The sequence below is a fragment of the Typopeltis vanoorti genome, chromosome 18 (genome assembly GCF_054136105.1).
Source record: "Typopeltis vanoorti isolate ZY-2024b chromosome 18, IOZ_Tvanoo_1.0, whole genome shotgun sequence".
NCBI classification, from domain to species: Eukaryota; Metazoa; Arthropoda; class Arachnida; order Uropygi; family Thelyphonidae; genus Typopeltis; species Typopeltis vanoorti.
In genome coordinates this window covers 94,687,522-94,703,775 of record NC_143566.1, presented here as the reverse complement: position 1 = coordinate 94,703,775, position 16,254 = coordinate 94,687,522, and the positions used below count along the sequence as shown (strand labels likewise).

General features: G+C 35.1%; 1 protein-coding gene across 5 annotated transcripts in view; it reads right to left on the bottom strand.

Moving 5' to 3' along the window:
• Positions 1-16,254, bottom strand: part of LOC150096954 (bifunctional FAD diphosphatase/FAD synthase-like) — a 71,376-nt gene that overhangs the window by 33,517 nt on the left and 21,605 nt on the right. For 3 of the 5 annotated variants that reach the window (XM_090407854.1, XM_090407852.1, XM_090407853.1), the window contains exon 2: positions 11,129-12,225. The exons of 1 other annotated variant lie outside the window; for it this stretch is intronic. In XM_090407854.1, the coding sequence (XP_090263980.1) occupies positions 11,129-12,204 (1,076 nt within the window). In that variant the 5' untranslated portion in view covers positions 12,205-12,225. Of the gene's footprint in view, positions 1-11,128; positions 12,226-16,254 lie in introns of those variants that run through there. One more of the 5 variants, XM_090407848.1, reaches the window with a different exon arrangement.

Below are 16,254 nucleotides of genomic sequence, written 5' to 3'. Positions count from 1 at the left end.
AACGCAATCAGATCGTCTGCTAGGGATCTTTCTTCTTGCTACATCCTCGTAGTCACCATTGCAAGTCTCTAGTTCATGCCTGATTGTTTTTACTGTATTCAGGGAGCATTGGGCAGCAGTCGTAATATCCTTATTTTGATGGCGGGCACGAATCATCATGATACAAGTTATTCTCTTCCATGATTCAGGTGGGTTCCAGCTATCCATCCTTTCTGACATCTTGTATGTGAATGAAGAAGGGTCCAAACTTTTAAATGAAGAGAAGTGTGTGTTAATACATGTAACTTACGGAAAAATATAATTAATTATAAATATGTCAAATTTATCCCGAATACCCTGTATATACCATCATCATCATGCGTATCAAGGATTTAGGCCTAGCATGGCCTGTTCCGGCCTTAGAAGTCGTCGTTGAATCGTTTAAGATGACGTCCTGGTTTTTTTTTCCTAATGGCTTGTACTTTAAGGCTTGTTTTGGTAATCTTTCTGTTTTCATTCTTTGAGCATGCTCCATCCATTTATGTTTATATTTTTTTAATTTTTTCTATTACTGGTTCTTGGTTTAATTCTTTTATAATATCTTCAATTCTTTTGTGATCAAATAGGGTATACTTTGCAGTTTTTGTCATAAACTTCATTTCTGCTGTTGTTATTCTTTGTTTGTCTTCATGTTTTATTGTCCAGATTTTGCTTCCATACATTAAGACTGGTAGGGCTAATGTATTGTATACTTTTAGTCTGGTTTGTTTTTGAACTAGGTTTGGTTTAAATATAGAGTTAATTACACCTGTTATTTTTAAATATTTTGTAATTTTTACATTTATATCTTTTTCATTTTCATATGTGATCATGCATCCTATGTAGTTAAACGAATTCACCTGTTCTAAGATCTTGTTATCTATTACTATTTTAGTTCTTGTTGGATCTTGTCCTTTAAAGGCCATAGTTTTTGATTTTTCTGTTGATATTATCTTACCATAATCTTTAGCTATCTTATTTACATCTAAAATAGCTTTCTGTAAGTTATCTTCAGAATTTGTAATTATTATTTGGTCGTCGGCAAAGAGGAGAGTGTTTAAGTTTACTGTAAGAGAAAGTTTAATTCCTTGATGGAAATTTTTATTCCATTTTATTATTATTTCATTTAAGTAGGTATTAAAAAGAGTTGCTGAGAGGGGACATCCCTGTTGGACTCCTTGGTTTATCTCTCTCGTATATGATAGCTCGTGATTTAATCTTATTTGTATTTGATTATTTTCATATATGCTTGTGATAGCTTTTAGGATATTATTTGGTATATCTTTCTTTTAATATGTTAAATAATATGTTTCTTTTAACTTTGTCAAATGCAATACGTGTTTCTAAATTGTATTCTCTTCTTTTCTCTATTATTAATTTTAGACAAAAGGCCAGGTCTATACATGATTGTCCTTTTCTAAATCCATTCTGCACTTCTAAAATAAAGTTTTTGGAATATTTCATTAGTTTGCTATTTAAGATTCTGCTATATATTTTGTAACAGGAATTTAATATACTGATACTTCTATAGTTTTAGGGTCATCTCTATTACCTTTTTTAAAGATAGGAATCACAATTGCTTTTTTCCATTCTATTTGGGGATACCATCAGTTGAATAAATTTTATTTAAAAATAATAAGAGTCTTTCTTTGAATCTTGTTCCTGCGTATTTATATAGTTCTGAACCAAGCTTATCTTCTCCAGGTGATTTTCTGTTTCTTGTAGGCTGATTTTTAATTCTTCTTTAGTTATTTCTCCTTTTCATTAATTGTTTGCCAGTTATCTTTTTTAAAATATTTGTCTGTCCACAATTCTGTGTAGTAATTTAGAAATTCATCTAATTTCAGTTCTGTGTTTAATTTTATGTTTTCTTTGGTATCTGCATTTAAGTGTTTCAAAATCTTATATACACTGGGTCTTATTTTATATAAATTATGTTCTAAATTAGAAACAAATTTGTTCCATGATTCTCTATGTCTTTTTCTGACTTCTCTTTTAGCTACGGCTCTTATTCTTTTATATTCTATTTCGTCTTCTAATCTTCTACTGCTTAACCATTTGTGATAGGCTTCTTTTTTCTTTTTGATTATTTCTTTGATTGTATCATCCCAGATCTTCAGTTTTTTCCTTTTATTGAATTTTTTGGTCTTACCTAAGCTTTCATTTGCTGCTGCATTTAGTATCGTTTTTATATTAAGCCATTCTATTTCTATTTCTTCATTTTGTTTTATTTTATCTAGATACTGGTTAATTCTTTGTTCATATAGCCATTGTACATTTGTGTCATTCAATAGTCTAGTTTTATAAACAAATGTTTCAATTTTTCTTTCTGTTCTTGTTACTTGTAGCCATTTAGGTGGTAATCTTAATTTTATTTTAACAAGGAAGTGGTCACTGCTTATTTCATATCCTCTGTAAACTCTAACATCTAGTGAAAATTTTGATGTCTTTTCATTTAATATAAAGTAATCTAATATTGATTTCCATCCTCTTGCTGCCCAAGTATATTTATGTATGTCTTTATGTTTATAGAAGGAATTCATTATTTTTAGGTTATTATAAACTACAAAGTCAATCAATTTTTTACCATTCCTGTTTAGAGTATGTTCTCCCTGTATTCCTATATTATTATTAATTTTCGTGTTTCCAATTCTTGCATTTAAGTCTCCTGCTAAAATGACGTAATCATTTTTATTTATTTTATTATATATGTTTTGTAGCTGATTTTAAAATTCAATATTATCCTGTTCTCTTCCTTCTTCTGGGGCATATAAATCAATTATTGTTAAATAGCCTCTATCTATTTTTATTCTAGCTTCTATTATTCTTTCATTCCATAATTTATAATGTTTTAACTGTTTTGGAAGGGAGTTATGAATCCAAATCATGACTCCTGCTTGTGCTCTTTGGTCTCTGTCGACTCCACTGTATATCACATTAAAATTTTTGGTTCTCATCATTCCTTTTAATTTCTTTTTTGTTTCAGTGATTACTGCTATTTTAAAATTTTTTTCATTTAATAATTGGTCTAATTCTATTTCTTTATATGCTATCCTCTTACATTCCAGTTTGCTATGTGTATTATATTTTGTCGTTTCCATTTTTGTTTTACCTTTTCCATTCCAGGGTCGTTTCCCATAGATTCAATCCGATTATCTTTTTCTGTCAGCTTACAAGTAGAATTATGCTCTCCATGTCAGGGGACTAACCTGACGATGGAATAGTTCAGTGGTAGGGCTGCTACCTTAAGGCTTCTGAACTAGCCTTCTTCCAAATTTAAACCCATAGGATGAATAGGGTATATTGAAGGGGAAAAGAGTAGATTATAGAAGAATTATAGTAAGGTTTATAGAGAGGGCATAGTTGTAAGGCCAGAAATGAAAAGACCCCATGGCCCTCGAGTACTCTAATAGCATAAGGGTCATAAAATAAGAAGAGTTGGCTGATAAGGTCTTATAGGAAAGATTAAAGTAAGTGGATCTTCCTCAAAGTAGAAGGAGGAGAGGATAGATCCAGCTAGGGATCCATGGGAGTGCCGCTTTCCTTACAATTAAGATGATTGCCCCTTATGGCCCTGTTGGTCCACGAGTCCTTATTCAGTATATTCGGACCACCCACCACACACACACACACGGTGGGCTCCCCTATCTGCCACCTAGGGGACGCACTCTCTAGGGGTTACAGGGTCCCCCTGAGAGGAATATATATATATATATAAAATATAAGCTTCACATCCATGTAATTACTGATGTGTAAACAGGATGGTGAATTATACCTGCCAAGAAATTATATTCTCGTGTAATCCTTCATCCAAGTGTAAGCAAAGTTTGCACGTGAAGTATCTTCACAACTAAACTACTTGTATACAGCAAACTGATGACTTCGTGTCAATTGTAATATTTCATAATGCAAAGCACACACTAATTTCACAAAGCTTGAGTGTAGCTCTTGTTCCAGAAGAGATTCTGTGGAATCTAATGTATACAGATGAACTGACATTTTATGGTTCCAGATATATGAAAATGATTATGAGAAAAGGCATCGATTAAACCTCCCTTCCATCTGTTTTCCTTTTGTAAGTAAAAATTGCAAACAGATTCCTATTAGAAAAATTACAATTCATCCATAATCGATTACTGTATTAATAATTCATTTTATATGGTACTCTTTTAGGAAAGATAAAAAAATGAATGCAAAGTAAATGTTTAATAAATGCTTACACCTACATTAGTTTTTGAATAGTTTTAGTTTTTTTCTTATCAGCATAAATTCTATGATAACAAGCAAAATGACTCTCTAGACCTTAGGCAGCAAATAGCATTCTTCGATTAACATCTGAATCCATATTCATTACTTGTTGCTTAAGCGATTCTAAACTGTGAAATATTCCATCCAGTTTATTGATTGTTATCCCCTTTGGAACCTCATTTTCAATTCCATTTGTCCGTTCTCTTCATGTGCATGTTGTTGTTCAATTTCAAGAAGCTTATTGTCACTGAAAGGTTTTGAATTTGAATCAATAATTCTTTAACATCTTCTGCTTCAGTACCATAAAAACCAAGGTCTTCACTAATTGTAACGACTTCTTCAACCTCGTTGTTCACAGGATTTTGAAAACCACCTAAGCGCATTCTGGCCAAAGGTTTTCCAAACAGCTCTCATGCTGTTTGGAAAATTGAGACAAGGTACCGGCAGTTTCACCACAGCAATCACGAGTCTCTCAACTGGTTACCCCCCCCTCCCCGTGTATAAGACAACTCCCAATTTTTAGTCTAAAATTTTAGAAAAAAGTGTCATCTTATACACAGAAAAATATGGTAATTAATTTCCTATCAATGTCCTACTTCTCGGTTCACCTCCATTTTAGTGTGGCAGGAGACTTATATTCTTCACCCTATTGCTGTTCTTTTTTGCTTCTTGCTATAGCTACTTTGCACTTCTCAGGTCATTAGTACCAGTCAAAACAATCGATATGCCGGTTTTTTCACCAGTGAAACAAAATTTTGTCACACTTTCATTAAGTATTTCTTTGATCATAGAATCTCTGTACACAATTTTTGTCTTACCTGCTTTCTCTCATTTATTTGAATTTGCTTTCCCTTATATTATTATTATACGGGCGAGTCTGAAAACTCATCACAGGAGACTCAGTCTATCATACCTCTCCTTGAACCCATTAACAGAAAAAGCACTCACGACTGACACTGACAACGTGTTCCACTCATTCACAACTCTCCAAGCAAAAAATCTAGTCCTCACATCCGTACTAACCACACCTTTATTCAACTTCCAGGAATGTCACTTTGTTCTGATCCCTCTAGTCAAGTGCTGAAACCTTTCTCCTGCATCTATCCTATATTCCCTCTTTTTCTCCTAACAACCAACTTCTGCAATCCACAAGCCTTCAGTCTATCCTCATAGGGAATATTCCACAGGCCACTCACAACTGAATCCTCTCCACTGATTCCTCATCCCCAAGCACAGTAATCCAGATGTGAGCGTATCAAGGCCCTATAAAGAGGAATAACAACTTCCTTATCTCTACTTGTTAATGTGTTCTCCAATACCCAAGTAATCTTATGGACTGTCAGTGTGGATTGCCCATACTGACAGCCTACTTAAATTGTTCTGAAAGCTCTCTGCTTCACCTTGATTAACTATTACTCTATCTAATTTTGCATCATCAGCAAACAACTGAATATTTGAGTAGGGTCTTTTCAGGTTATTTCCTATATCATTTATGTACAAATTAAACAGCAATGGACCTAGAACTGAACCTTGCAGAACACAACTAGTCACTTGTTTTTGCCTCGATTCTGTCCACCCATATACCACTTTTTGATATCTGTCCAGCAATCACCCTCTTATCCACTTAACCAGTGTCATATCAATCCCTATTTGTTCTGATTTGCATAACAGAGTTTCTTGTGGTATTCTGTCAAATGCCTTTGCAAAATCCAGCAAAATCATTGTTTTAGCCATTTCCTTTATCCACTCAGCTGTTACTCTATTATAAAAAGTTAGTAAATTGCTAACACATGACCAACTCTTCACAAAGCCATGTTGACCTTCATACAGTACATGTTTTTATCTACCTATTCTCGAATTCACTTTTTCACCAGCTTTTCTAGTACTTTTACTACCATACCTGAGATACTGATTTGTCTATACTTTGCTACTGCAGTCTTAGAACCTCCCATATGCAAAGGAATTATTTTGCCTTCTTTCCACTACCTTGGAACTCGACCAGAGATGAAACTTTTAATTTAAGTTTCATCTCTGGTAGAGATGTAAAGAGCCTAGTCAAAGGCACTACCAGTTCCCTTGCATATTCTCGCAACACTCATTAAGGTTAATCTTCCATAGTCATTCTTCCTCTTACTTGCCACATAACAAAAGAACGCTTTGGGATAGATTCTTCTCAAAATATGATTTTGCTTTCCATGCCATACTGGTCACCTATCTTGCTTGAGCCTTGTACCATTCACGAGTTTATGGTCACTTTTCTCTTTATATACCCTCCACAGTATTTTCTTCTTCTGTATCTCATGCTCAATGATATTACTTATCCATCTAGCTCCAACCTGATTAATACCTCCTTATCCTAGGTATACAATTTAATACTGCTTGCTCTAGATAATCCTTAACTATATTCATGCACTACTAACATCCTTAACCTGAGGTGTTTTATGCCATGGTACAGATTCTTCCTAAGCATGTCATAATCACCTGCCTTGTAGTTCCACAAATACCCCTTCTTGATAGAATATTCCTCAGGTCCAATACTATCCCACCCCTAGTCCCCTCCATCACACACCCTTAAGTAAATATCTCTTAGCAGGTGTATAAATTATATTTCCTTCCTGCCATTGTGATCTTTCTTCCTTTCTATATCTCCATAGTTGAAGTCTCCCATAATAATCATTCAATCTGTACCATGGCATAATCTGTGGAACTCCCTGGCCTATAGCAGCAGCCAACTGTATATTTTGTCTTACTGGCCTTAATCTCACACCAGACTGCTTCAAATGAACAGTCACCCTCCCGGCTGTCTCCTATTCTTTTAGGCTGCAATTCATCTGCTATCATCAGCAGTACTCCTCCCCCCATCCTATCTTCTCTATCTTCCCTGAAAATACCAAACCCTTCACATTTGAACCCTGTAACTACATTATCTACTGTTAGCCAAGTCTCACCAATGCCTATAACTTTTGGCAAGGTTGCAAACCAATGCAATAAACTCCTCCCTCTTGTTCCTGATACTTCTGGCATTAAGTATATAGAAACTACAGCATCCCTTTAGTCTTCCACCCAGTCTTCCAGTGGTGGCCCGTGAAGTTTTAAGTGGGGGTGCTGCCTATACAAAATTTTAAAAAAATCATTCTTTTTTTCCTAATTAGTAGCCAATTTATTAATAAATAAATCTGTAGATTTATTTATTAATAAATTGGCTACTAATTAGGAAAAAAAGAATTGTTTAAAAATTATTTTGTATAGGCAGCACCCCCACTTAAAACTTCACAGACCGCCACTGCCACCCACCTTTACTTTCTGAATTGACCATCCTATTCAATATTTTTGTCTGAGAGACTAGATTCCTCACTTGGTCATTCTCACACTCACTTGCTTCATGGGTGCCTTCACACAAACTCACTTGCTTCCACCCTAATTGCTTAAGTTTTTCAGAATTTGCACATCAGCATGCTCGCTGAACAAAGCTCTCTCCAGACACCTAACAACAAAACTATTTAGATGCATTTAAACTATTTACATCAGCATTGTACAAATCCTTTTTTCCGTCAAACATACACCATAGATCCACAAATTCTACATCATTCCCTATGCACAATCTACGTATAGACTCACTGGCTATCTCAATGTCCTCCTCCTCAGTTGCCTCTATCATAGCGTGGTAGGAGATTTACAATCTCCACTTTCTCGCTCTTCAGTTATGCCTCTTCTAACAACTCCTTTACATCCTCCCTAACAGAATACTTCTCACCTCTCAAATCATTTGTACCAACAAAGACAATCATTTCCTTTGACTTACCTTTTTGATCTGGATGTCGTGGCTAATACCATGAATTATTGCACCTGGAAAATACAATTTTTTCATACTTTAAGTATTCCTCCAATCATTGAGTCTCCATACATAATTTTCTCTTTTACTTTTCTTGTTTTCTCGGTCAGTCTTCATTATTCCTTCGGACGATACTTTTTTCTTTTTACAGCCCTGCTTAACTCTTGCCGCTTCTGCAATTTTTCAATTTCACGCTTTTTCCTATGAAAGATAACATTTAAGCATGCTTTTTTTTTTTTTATTAATATCCATTTCGTTCTCCTATATTTCCATGGCCAGACATTCGTCATTAATAACATTATTTTCCATCTTACTGTTGGTATTTGTTACATTCTCGTCACCTAAGAGGCACTCACTTTTGAAACACTTAATACACACACTCTCTCTCTCTCCAGTTTCAATTTCCTTCCACATATTCTTTAATTTTCTCGATGAATACATTTCACACACATTACACTGAATAAAATCCCGCAAATTCAAATCACCGGACATGGTCTTTGCCACCATTGTTCACTGCATTGGTGGCATGTCGCAAATATCACAATAAAAATGTTATAAAGATACTAAATACAGCACTCTAAAAACACGAAAATCTACACTAATTTTCTAAGAAAAAAACAATAAAACAGATATAAAATCACTAATTTTACATGAGTGCTAAATTTTATGACCACTCACACAATATAACCTCGAACAAAATTGTCAATGGACATCATAAAGGATATAAGGGAAATTTCAATTTGTGGTACAAAAATAAATAATTTAAAATTTGTAGATAACATAGTCATTACAGAAGAAGGTGAAGAGGAACTAGAAAGAACAGTGCTGAAGTTAAGTGAAGGAGGAAAGAGATACAGGATGATAATGAGCATCGATAAAACAAAAGCAATGACATGCAGAGAGAAGAGGATGAAAAACCAATAAATGTCAACAGACAGGAACTGGAAAAGATTAGGAACTTCTCATAACTAGGGAGCAACATGATGCACAATTTAGACTAAAAAAAAAGAGAGATAAGATCTCCAATAACAAAGGTTAAAATAAACCTACATACAATGGACAAGATACGAAAAAATAAATCAGTGAGCCTTTCCATAAAACGGAGACTGCTGGAAACATGCATATTCACAAGCACTCTCTATAGCTGTGAGACAAAGGTAATGGTCATCGACTCTGTGAGATGTTTGAAAAGAACATATTGTAGAAAAGATTCTACGAACTGGATGAGTGTAAAAGGCAACAAATGAAGAACCATCACAAAGTAGAGAGAGAATCTAATGCAGAAATTAATTCAAAGGAAACTCGAGCTTTTTTGGCTAAGGCGAGAGTGGGTAGATGGCGTGAAAGAGTAGTATTTATATTTCACCGCAAGCTCCTATATGCACAAAGTAAATACTTTCCAAAAAGTGAGAATTATTATTATTAACATTAGACTACATGGAATCAGACTCACTGTGGGAGGAATCCAGTCACACACATATAGCTCATTAAACTGTGCCTTAAACTCATTCAACATTATTTGCTTTCACCACACTCATACAATGCAGTGCATTTAGTGGCGTAGCTGGGGGGGGGGGTCTGCCCCGGGCAACACTTTGAACATTTTTGAACTTTTGCAGTTAATTCTAAAATACAGTCTCAAGAACTCAGTTCCAAATATTGTAATACTATTGCAAATTTTCCTCACAACTGCTGTAAGTGTTGCTAGTTGTAAGAGGAGTTTTTTTAAATAAAATTTGATTAAGAATTACCTACATTACTATGACCTAGACTTCGCCAATGTCATCGATGATTTTGCTAACATAAAAGCAAGAAAAATAACATTTTAGAATGTTGAAATTAAAGTTTTACTTCAAAAATAAACATAGTGTTTTAATTTATTTCCCTATACATCATTTTGACTTTTTGTTATATTTTTGGTGTGTACTGAGAGCGGGGGCAAACTCAGGGATCACCCTGGGCAGCAACAGCTCTAGCTATGCCACTGAGTGATTTCCAATTCTCCATTCAATACAAAGAACCTGCTTCTCACCCCTTGCTCATAACCCTCCTTATACAGTTCTTGGAGATGATCTCTTGTTCTTTTCTGGTATTGCTTCCACATTAATCTGGTATCAACTCCTTACCAATTTATGTCTCATTGTATTTCACCCTTCTCCCTCTTATTCATAAAGCTCTGCAAATGGCATGACCTCAATCTGCTTTCGCATAGGCACATTCCACAGACCAGAAATCCTCTCAATCATCTTAGGACCCTTTCTAAAATATCCTTATCCCCATGGAAATGGATACAAGCTTTATATCTCCCTGTTAAGGTCCTCTAGTTATTGTTGAAATGATGATCTCACAACTTGTTCAAGTTGTGAGATCATGAAGTGACTTCATATGCAAACATTTTTTTGCTTACACATGGATAAAGTTTTTGTATCTCTTCTGAGTCTGGCTCCTACTGATGATATTTATTAATGCTCATCAGTGAGTATGCTTGCTTCCTCGGAGTGGAGAGGTTCTACTCGGTGGTTGGTTTAAACCATCACTGGGTGGAATCACTGCTGAGTTTCCTGTTCTGGAGTGGTTCAGGTCAGGAGTAATGAATTCTGTGATAATCCTTTAGGGTTACTCAGTGAAATTTAGAGTTTTTCACTCAGAATTTTTGGAAAGGTATCTCCCACACTTAAACATACCTGAATAACGATCGAAACCAGTCTGGGTAGTGGTCCATCCTATAATACATAGCATTATACATGTTTGTAAGGATATGTGCTTTGTATTATGAGATAGTAAAGCAATTGATGTGAAGTCATTAGCCTCTATATACAAATAGCCCAGTACTGAAGTGACTTCACATGCAAACTTTGTTTGCTTACACTTGGATAAAGGATGAAACCAAGAATATAACTTCTTGGCATCTGTAATTTATAGTATAACCAAGTGGAAAAACGTTCAACATCTCTAATCCAAAAAATTTATAAGTAAGAATCAAAATATTTCAGTCTATAAACAAAGGGGAAAAAAAGAACTTAACAATACCTGCATACAGACTGTTGGACAAAGTTTTCTAGTTCAGGAAACGGATCTGATGCAGAGATATATAATGTTTTTAAAGGATGAGCATTCTTGAAAGCCTTGCTGAGAACACACTTGGCCAAATGCAACAGAACTGTACAATCCTTGCCACCATTGAAGGCAATACAAATACTCTTTTGTGCATATTTCTGTATGCACTCTTCTAAAATTGATATACTTTTCTTGACAAGTGAACTAAAACAATGATTACCCTTATTCTCCAACTGCTGCTCAGCCAAAGAATAAACTTTCTCTACACATTGTGTAGAACCTGGCTGAAATGGACACACAAAGTAGCTATCTGGAAGAAGGGTTTTCAGAAAAGCTTCAGCATTTGAGAGTATTTCTTTAGTGTTGGCTTCCAAACTGAGTTTTAACTTATAGTTAATATTACACAAATCAGGATAACAGCCAAATTTTACTTTCCCACTGAAATGTTTAGCTGCTTGGTTAAGTGAATCAATGATTTCAAACTCATGCACATTTAAATAAAGATTACTGTTAAAGAAGACTACAGCTTTTGAAGAAAATAAATCTTTTATCACATCAAAAGCATATTCTAAATAGTGTGGTATACCTGGAAAGATATAAACATTATGAAGAGACACAATAGGGGGACAGAGAACAGCTGCAGAATCATCAGATGAACAATGAATGGTGGCAGACTGTGGAATCATTGACATTTTATGAACAGTATTTTCATCAAAACCAACTTCCGAACACCAGTGTTGTAAAATATTTAACAATTTACTATTAATTACAATGCTCTCTCCAAATGCTTTGGCTACACCTTCATATGTCATGTCATCATGGGTTGGACCAATACCTCCAGTTGTTAACACAAATGAAAACTTTTTACTGCAGCTAGCTACTTCTTCAGCAATAATTTCAATATTATCAGGAATAACAACAATTTTTTCCACTTGGATTCCTATTTCATAAAATTTGCGACAAAGAAAATAAGAGTTAGTATCATGGACCTGACCTTTCAAAATTTCATCCCCAACAATCACTATTGCTGCTGTGGGTCGTTCTGACATCTTGTGCAAGTCACTTGCAAGCTGCAAACAAAAGATACTCAAGTTTTAATATAAAATTATTTCAGTGAAATATATTTAAAGTACAATGAATCTCTAGACATTTCTTATGTTAAATATCTTGTCTAAGTAATATGCTTTAATGAAATGATGTTTCTGTAAAAATGAAATGAGAGCACCCCAAATTTAAAAGTCAAGCTATAATGATGATATCACAATAATATGAACCAATCAAAACATTCATCTCCAGAATGTTAAAGATTACAGGAATGGCTTGGAATTGAATATTATATACAGTAGTTCCCCCCCCCCTTTATCTGCAGGGAATACATTCCAAGCCCCCCAGAACCGCAGGCAGTACCGAACCCTACATATGCTATGTTTTTTTCCTATACATATACCTATTACAAATATTCCTATACAAAATACCTATTACATAAGCAAAGTGGATATTAGATCTAACATTATACATATACCTATTACAAATATTCCTATACAAAATACCTATTACATAAGCAACGTGGATATTAGATCTAACATTATATCAAAGACGAATGTAGAAACAATGAAAGTTTCATAAGTTAACCAGGGAACTTGCACCAATACATTCCTTGGCATCCCTGAGTTGCTTTAGTGTGGACTACTTAAAAGACATAGGTGCTGCTCAGGTGTCCATATATTCGCCTTTTATTAGTCCATTTTTGATAAGGTTTCACTGGCCTGACAGCTGTTTTGAACTGGCTGGTTCTCTTCAGAGACCAGCATCTTGTTTAAGTACAGGGCTACCTCTCCAAAACTAATAGATCCCTCAGATTTGCCCAATAGTGAGTGACCTGAAGGATCTTTTAACTCAGTGGTGGTTCTGCTCAGTGACAGGCTCACCCTACCACTGAGCAGAACCACTCATATTCCAGGGGCTGTGTCAGCATTCACTGACACAGTCCTGAGAGAGGCAACACCGGAAAACACCAATCCCTGGATGCTCAAAAACTCTCCTAAAGCAGAAACCTTAGGAGAGCAAAAACTCCAGTTCAATACTAAGGAACTTGAAATGTCAGAGAAATGTATTTTTTGTAAACAAACTCTCAGATGGTGCATAAAAGTAATTATTAAAATAAAGAGGCAAAAGGCTTCCGTTTGGTGATGTAAAATTACATAAGCAAAATGGATATTAGATCTAGCATTATTTCAAAGCCAAATGCAAAAACTATGAGAGTTTTAAGTTAACCAGAGAGCTTATGGGAATACATTCCTCAGCATCCCTGAGTTGCCTTAATGTGGACTATTTAAATGCCAAGGAATGTATTCCCGCAAGCTCTCTGGTTAACTTACCAAACTTTCAGTTTGGTAAGTTTACCAGACATTTGGCTTTGAAATAATGCTGGATCTAATAACCACTTTGCTTGTGTAATTTTGCATTCTCAAACTGAAGCCGTTTGGGCTCTGTATTTTAATAAATACATACCTATGATAAAGTTTAATTTATAAATTAGCAGTAAGAGATTATCAACAATAATTACAATAATAAAATAGAACAATTATAACAAATATACTGCAATAAAAGTTATATGAATGTGAATGGAATCTCAGCAACCTCAGCATACATTTTTATTATTTATTTATTCTTATATTATTTTATGAAATCGAGAACTTTTTCACTTTACAGCTTTTCTTTGGCATATTTGAATTGCCATCATCATTGTGCTTTGGGGCCAATATTAAGTAAAACAAGGGTTACTTCAACATAAGCACAGTGATACCACGACAGTTGATCTGATAACCAAGAACTACTCAGAACAGCATGCAATTTAAAACTTATGAAATTTTGATTTCTGGAATTTTCATTCAATTAATATTTTCAGATGGTGATTCACGTCCCAGACAGGATGGCATGAGATTTTATCACATTACTCAGAATGGTAATGTAATGGCTAAGTACTACAGAGTTTAGTCCTCTTATTTATTATGTAAAAAGATTAGTCTCTTCCACTTAAAAAAAAAAAAAGCACATTGATGCCATTTTCTTGGGAAATTTTCATCTTTTCTTTTATCACTGTATTTAAAGTTAGTATCATGAGAAAATGAGTACTAAGTGGAAGATGACTTTCATTACCCTGTGAAATACAACCTTGCCAGAGGCTTGATGTGGCTGCTGATATGTCAGATCATTAGTACTGTATTTACTCGAATATAACTCGCCCTCGCATATATTAGTAGTAATAATAATATCTTGTACCTCTGATTTTACTTCATGCAAAAAATAAAAATAAAAAAATTAAAAAAGTTTCACACACACACACATATATATATATATATATATATACCTCACACAAGAAAAGAGTTTAAACCTTTAAGAAAACACAGTGAATGTTGTTATGGCAGTTTCAGATATTTTGACATTCGGATGAAGAGAGTCAGCATTTCAACTCAACAATCATTGGCTTGCCTTTCTCACTCAGTAGCACAATTTTTTGTTAATACCACACCAATCATATGCACATCTTCATAGCTGCACTATTTCTTCTGGCCTATCATTGCTGTCCATTGTGTGCTCCACTTTCACTTCTCATTAGTATCTCAGGCATGGTGGTAAAAGTACTACAAAAACTGGTCAAAAAGAGAATTCCAGAATGGGTGGATAAAAATATGATAATGTATGAAGATCAACATGGCTTTATGAAGGGTTGGTCAAGCCTATTAGTAATTCACTAACTTTTTATAATAAAGTAACAGTTGAGCTGGATAAAGGAAATGGCTACACAATGATTTTTCTGGATTTTACAAAAGCATCTTACAGAATACCACATGGAATGATGTTACACAAATTAGAACAAATGGGGATTGATATGACACTGGTTAAGTGCATAAGACAGTGGCTGCTGGACAGATATGAAAAAGTGGTATGTGGAGGGGCAGAATTGAGGCAAAAACAAGCGACTAGTGGTGTGCCGAAAAGGTTCAGTGCTGGGACCACTGCTGTTTAATTTGTACATAAATTATTATTATTATTATTCGTGACACCTCCAAGGAGTCCGAATACTCATCGCGAGAGGACACCTACTATACAACTGTTTCCACCACTACACCGAGCCTCTACCAATCATCTCCATCAATGCCATCTACCACCCAACACCACCACCACAACTAGTATTTTTTTTACTGTAAATTGCGTGTGTTCTGATGGGCCGATTTGTCTGTATGTGGGATGAAAAACCCAAGTTTCCGGGAGAAAAAAACCCCGCTACCTCCGTATGAGATCGGCTAACTCACCTTCGATTAAAAAAGTCCACATAAAGATTCCTCCTGTCGCGACGAGAATCGAACTTAGGCTTTTTCCAATCGAAGGGTGCATTGGAAATAACTAGAAAGGAAATACTCAATTGTTTGCTGATGATGCAAAATTAGGTAGAGTAACAGTTAACCAAGGTGATGATGAGGAGAGGCTTAAATAGGCTGTCGGTATGGGCAAAAGATAATAGGCGAGTTTAATGTTGAGAAATGAAAAGGTATGCATTTTGGGATAGATTACAAGCTGAGCTGTGTATCACATTGATGGCACTGTATTCGAGGAAACAGATGAAGCTAGAGATTTAGGGGTGTGGTAGAGAGAGAGTTAAAATTTAGAGAACATATTGCTAAAGTTGCTAAGGTAGCTCATAAGATTACTTGGGTATTCAAGAACACATTAACAAGCAGAGATAAGGAAGTTGTTATTCTTCTTTATAGGGCCCTGATATGCCCACATCTAGATTACTGTGCTTTGGTCTGGTCCCCTATGTTTCTTGGGGATGAGGAAGCAGTGGAGAGGATTCAGAGGCCACTCAGCATCTTAGTTGAGTGACTAAGATGCTGAGTGGCTAGTGGAATATGAGGATAGATTGAAGGTGTGTGGACTGCAGAAATTGGTTGATCAGAGAAAAAGAGGGGATATGATAGAAACAGTTAAGTTGCTTAAAGGGTTTTATAGGATAGATGCAGGAGAAATGTTTCGGCACTTGGCCAGAGGGACCAGAACAAGGGGTTATCTCTGGAAGTTGAATAAAAGTGTGGTTA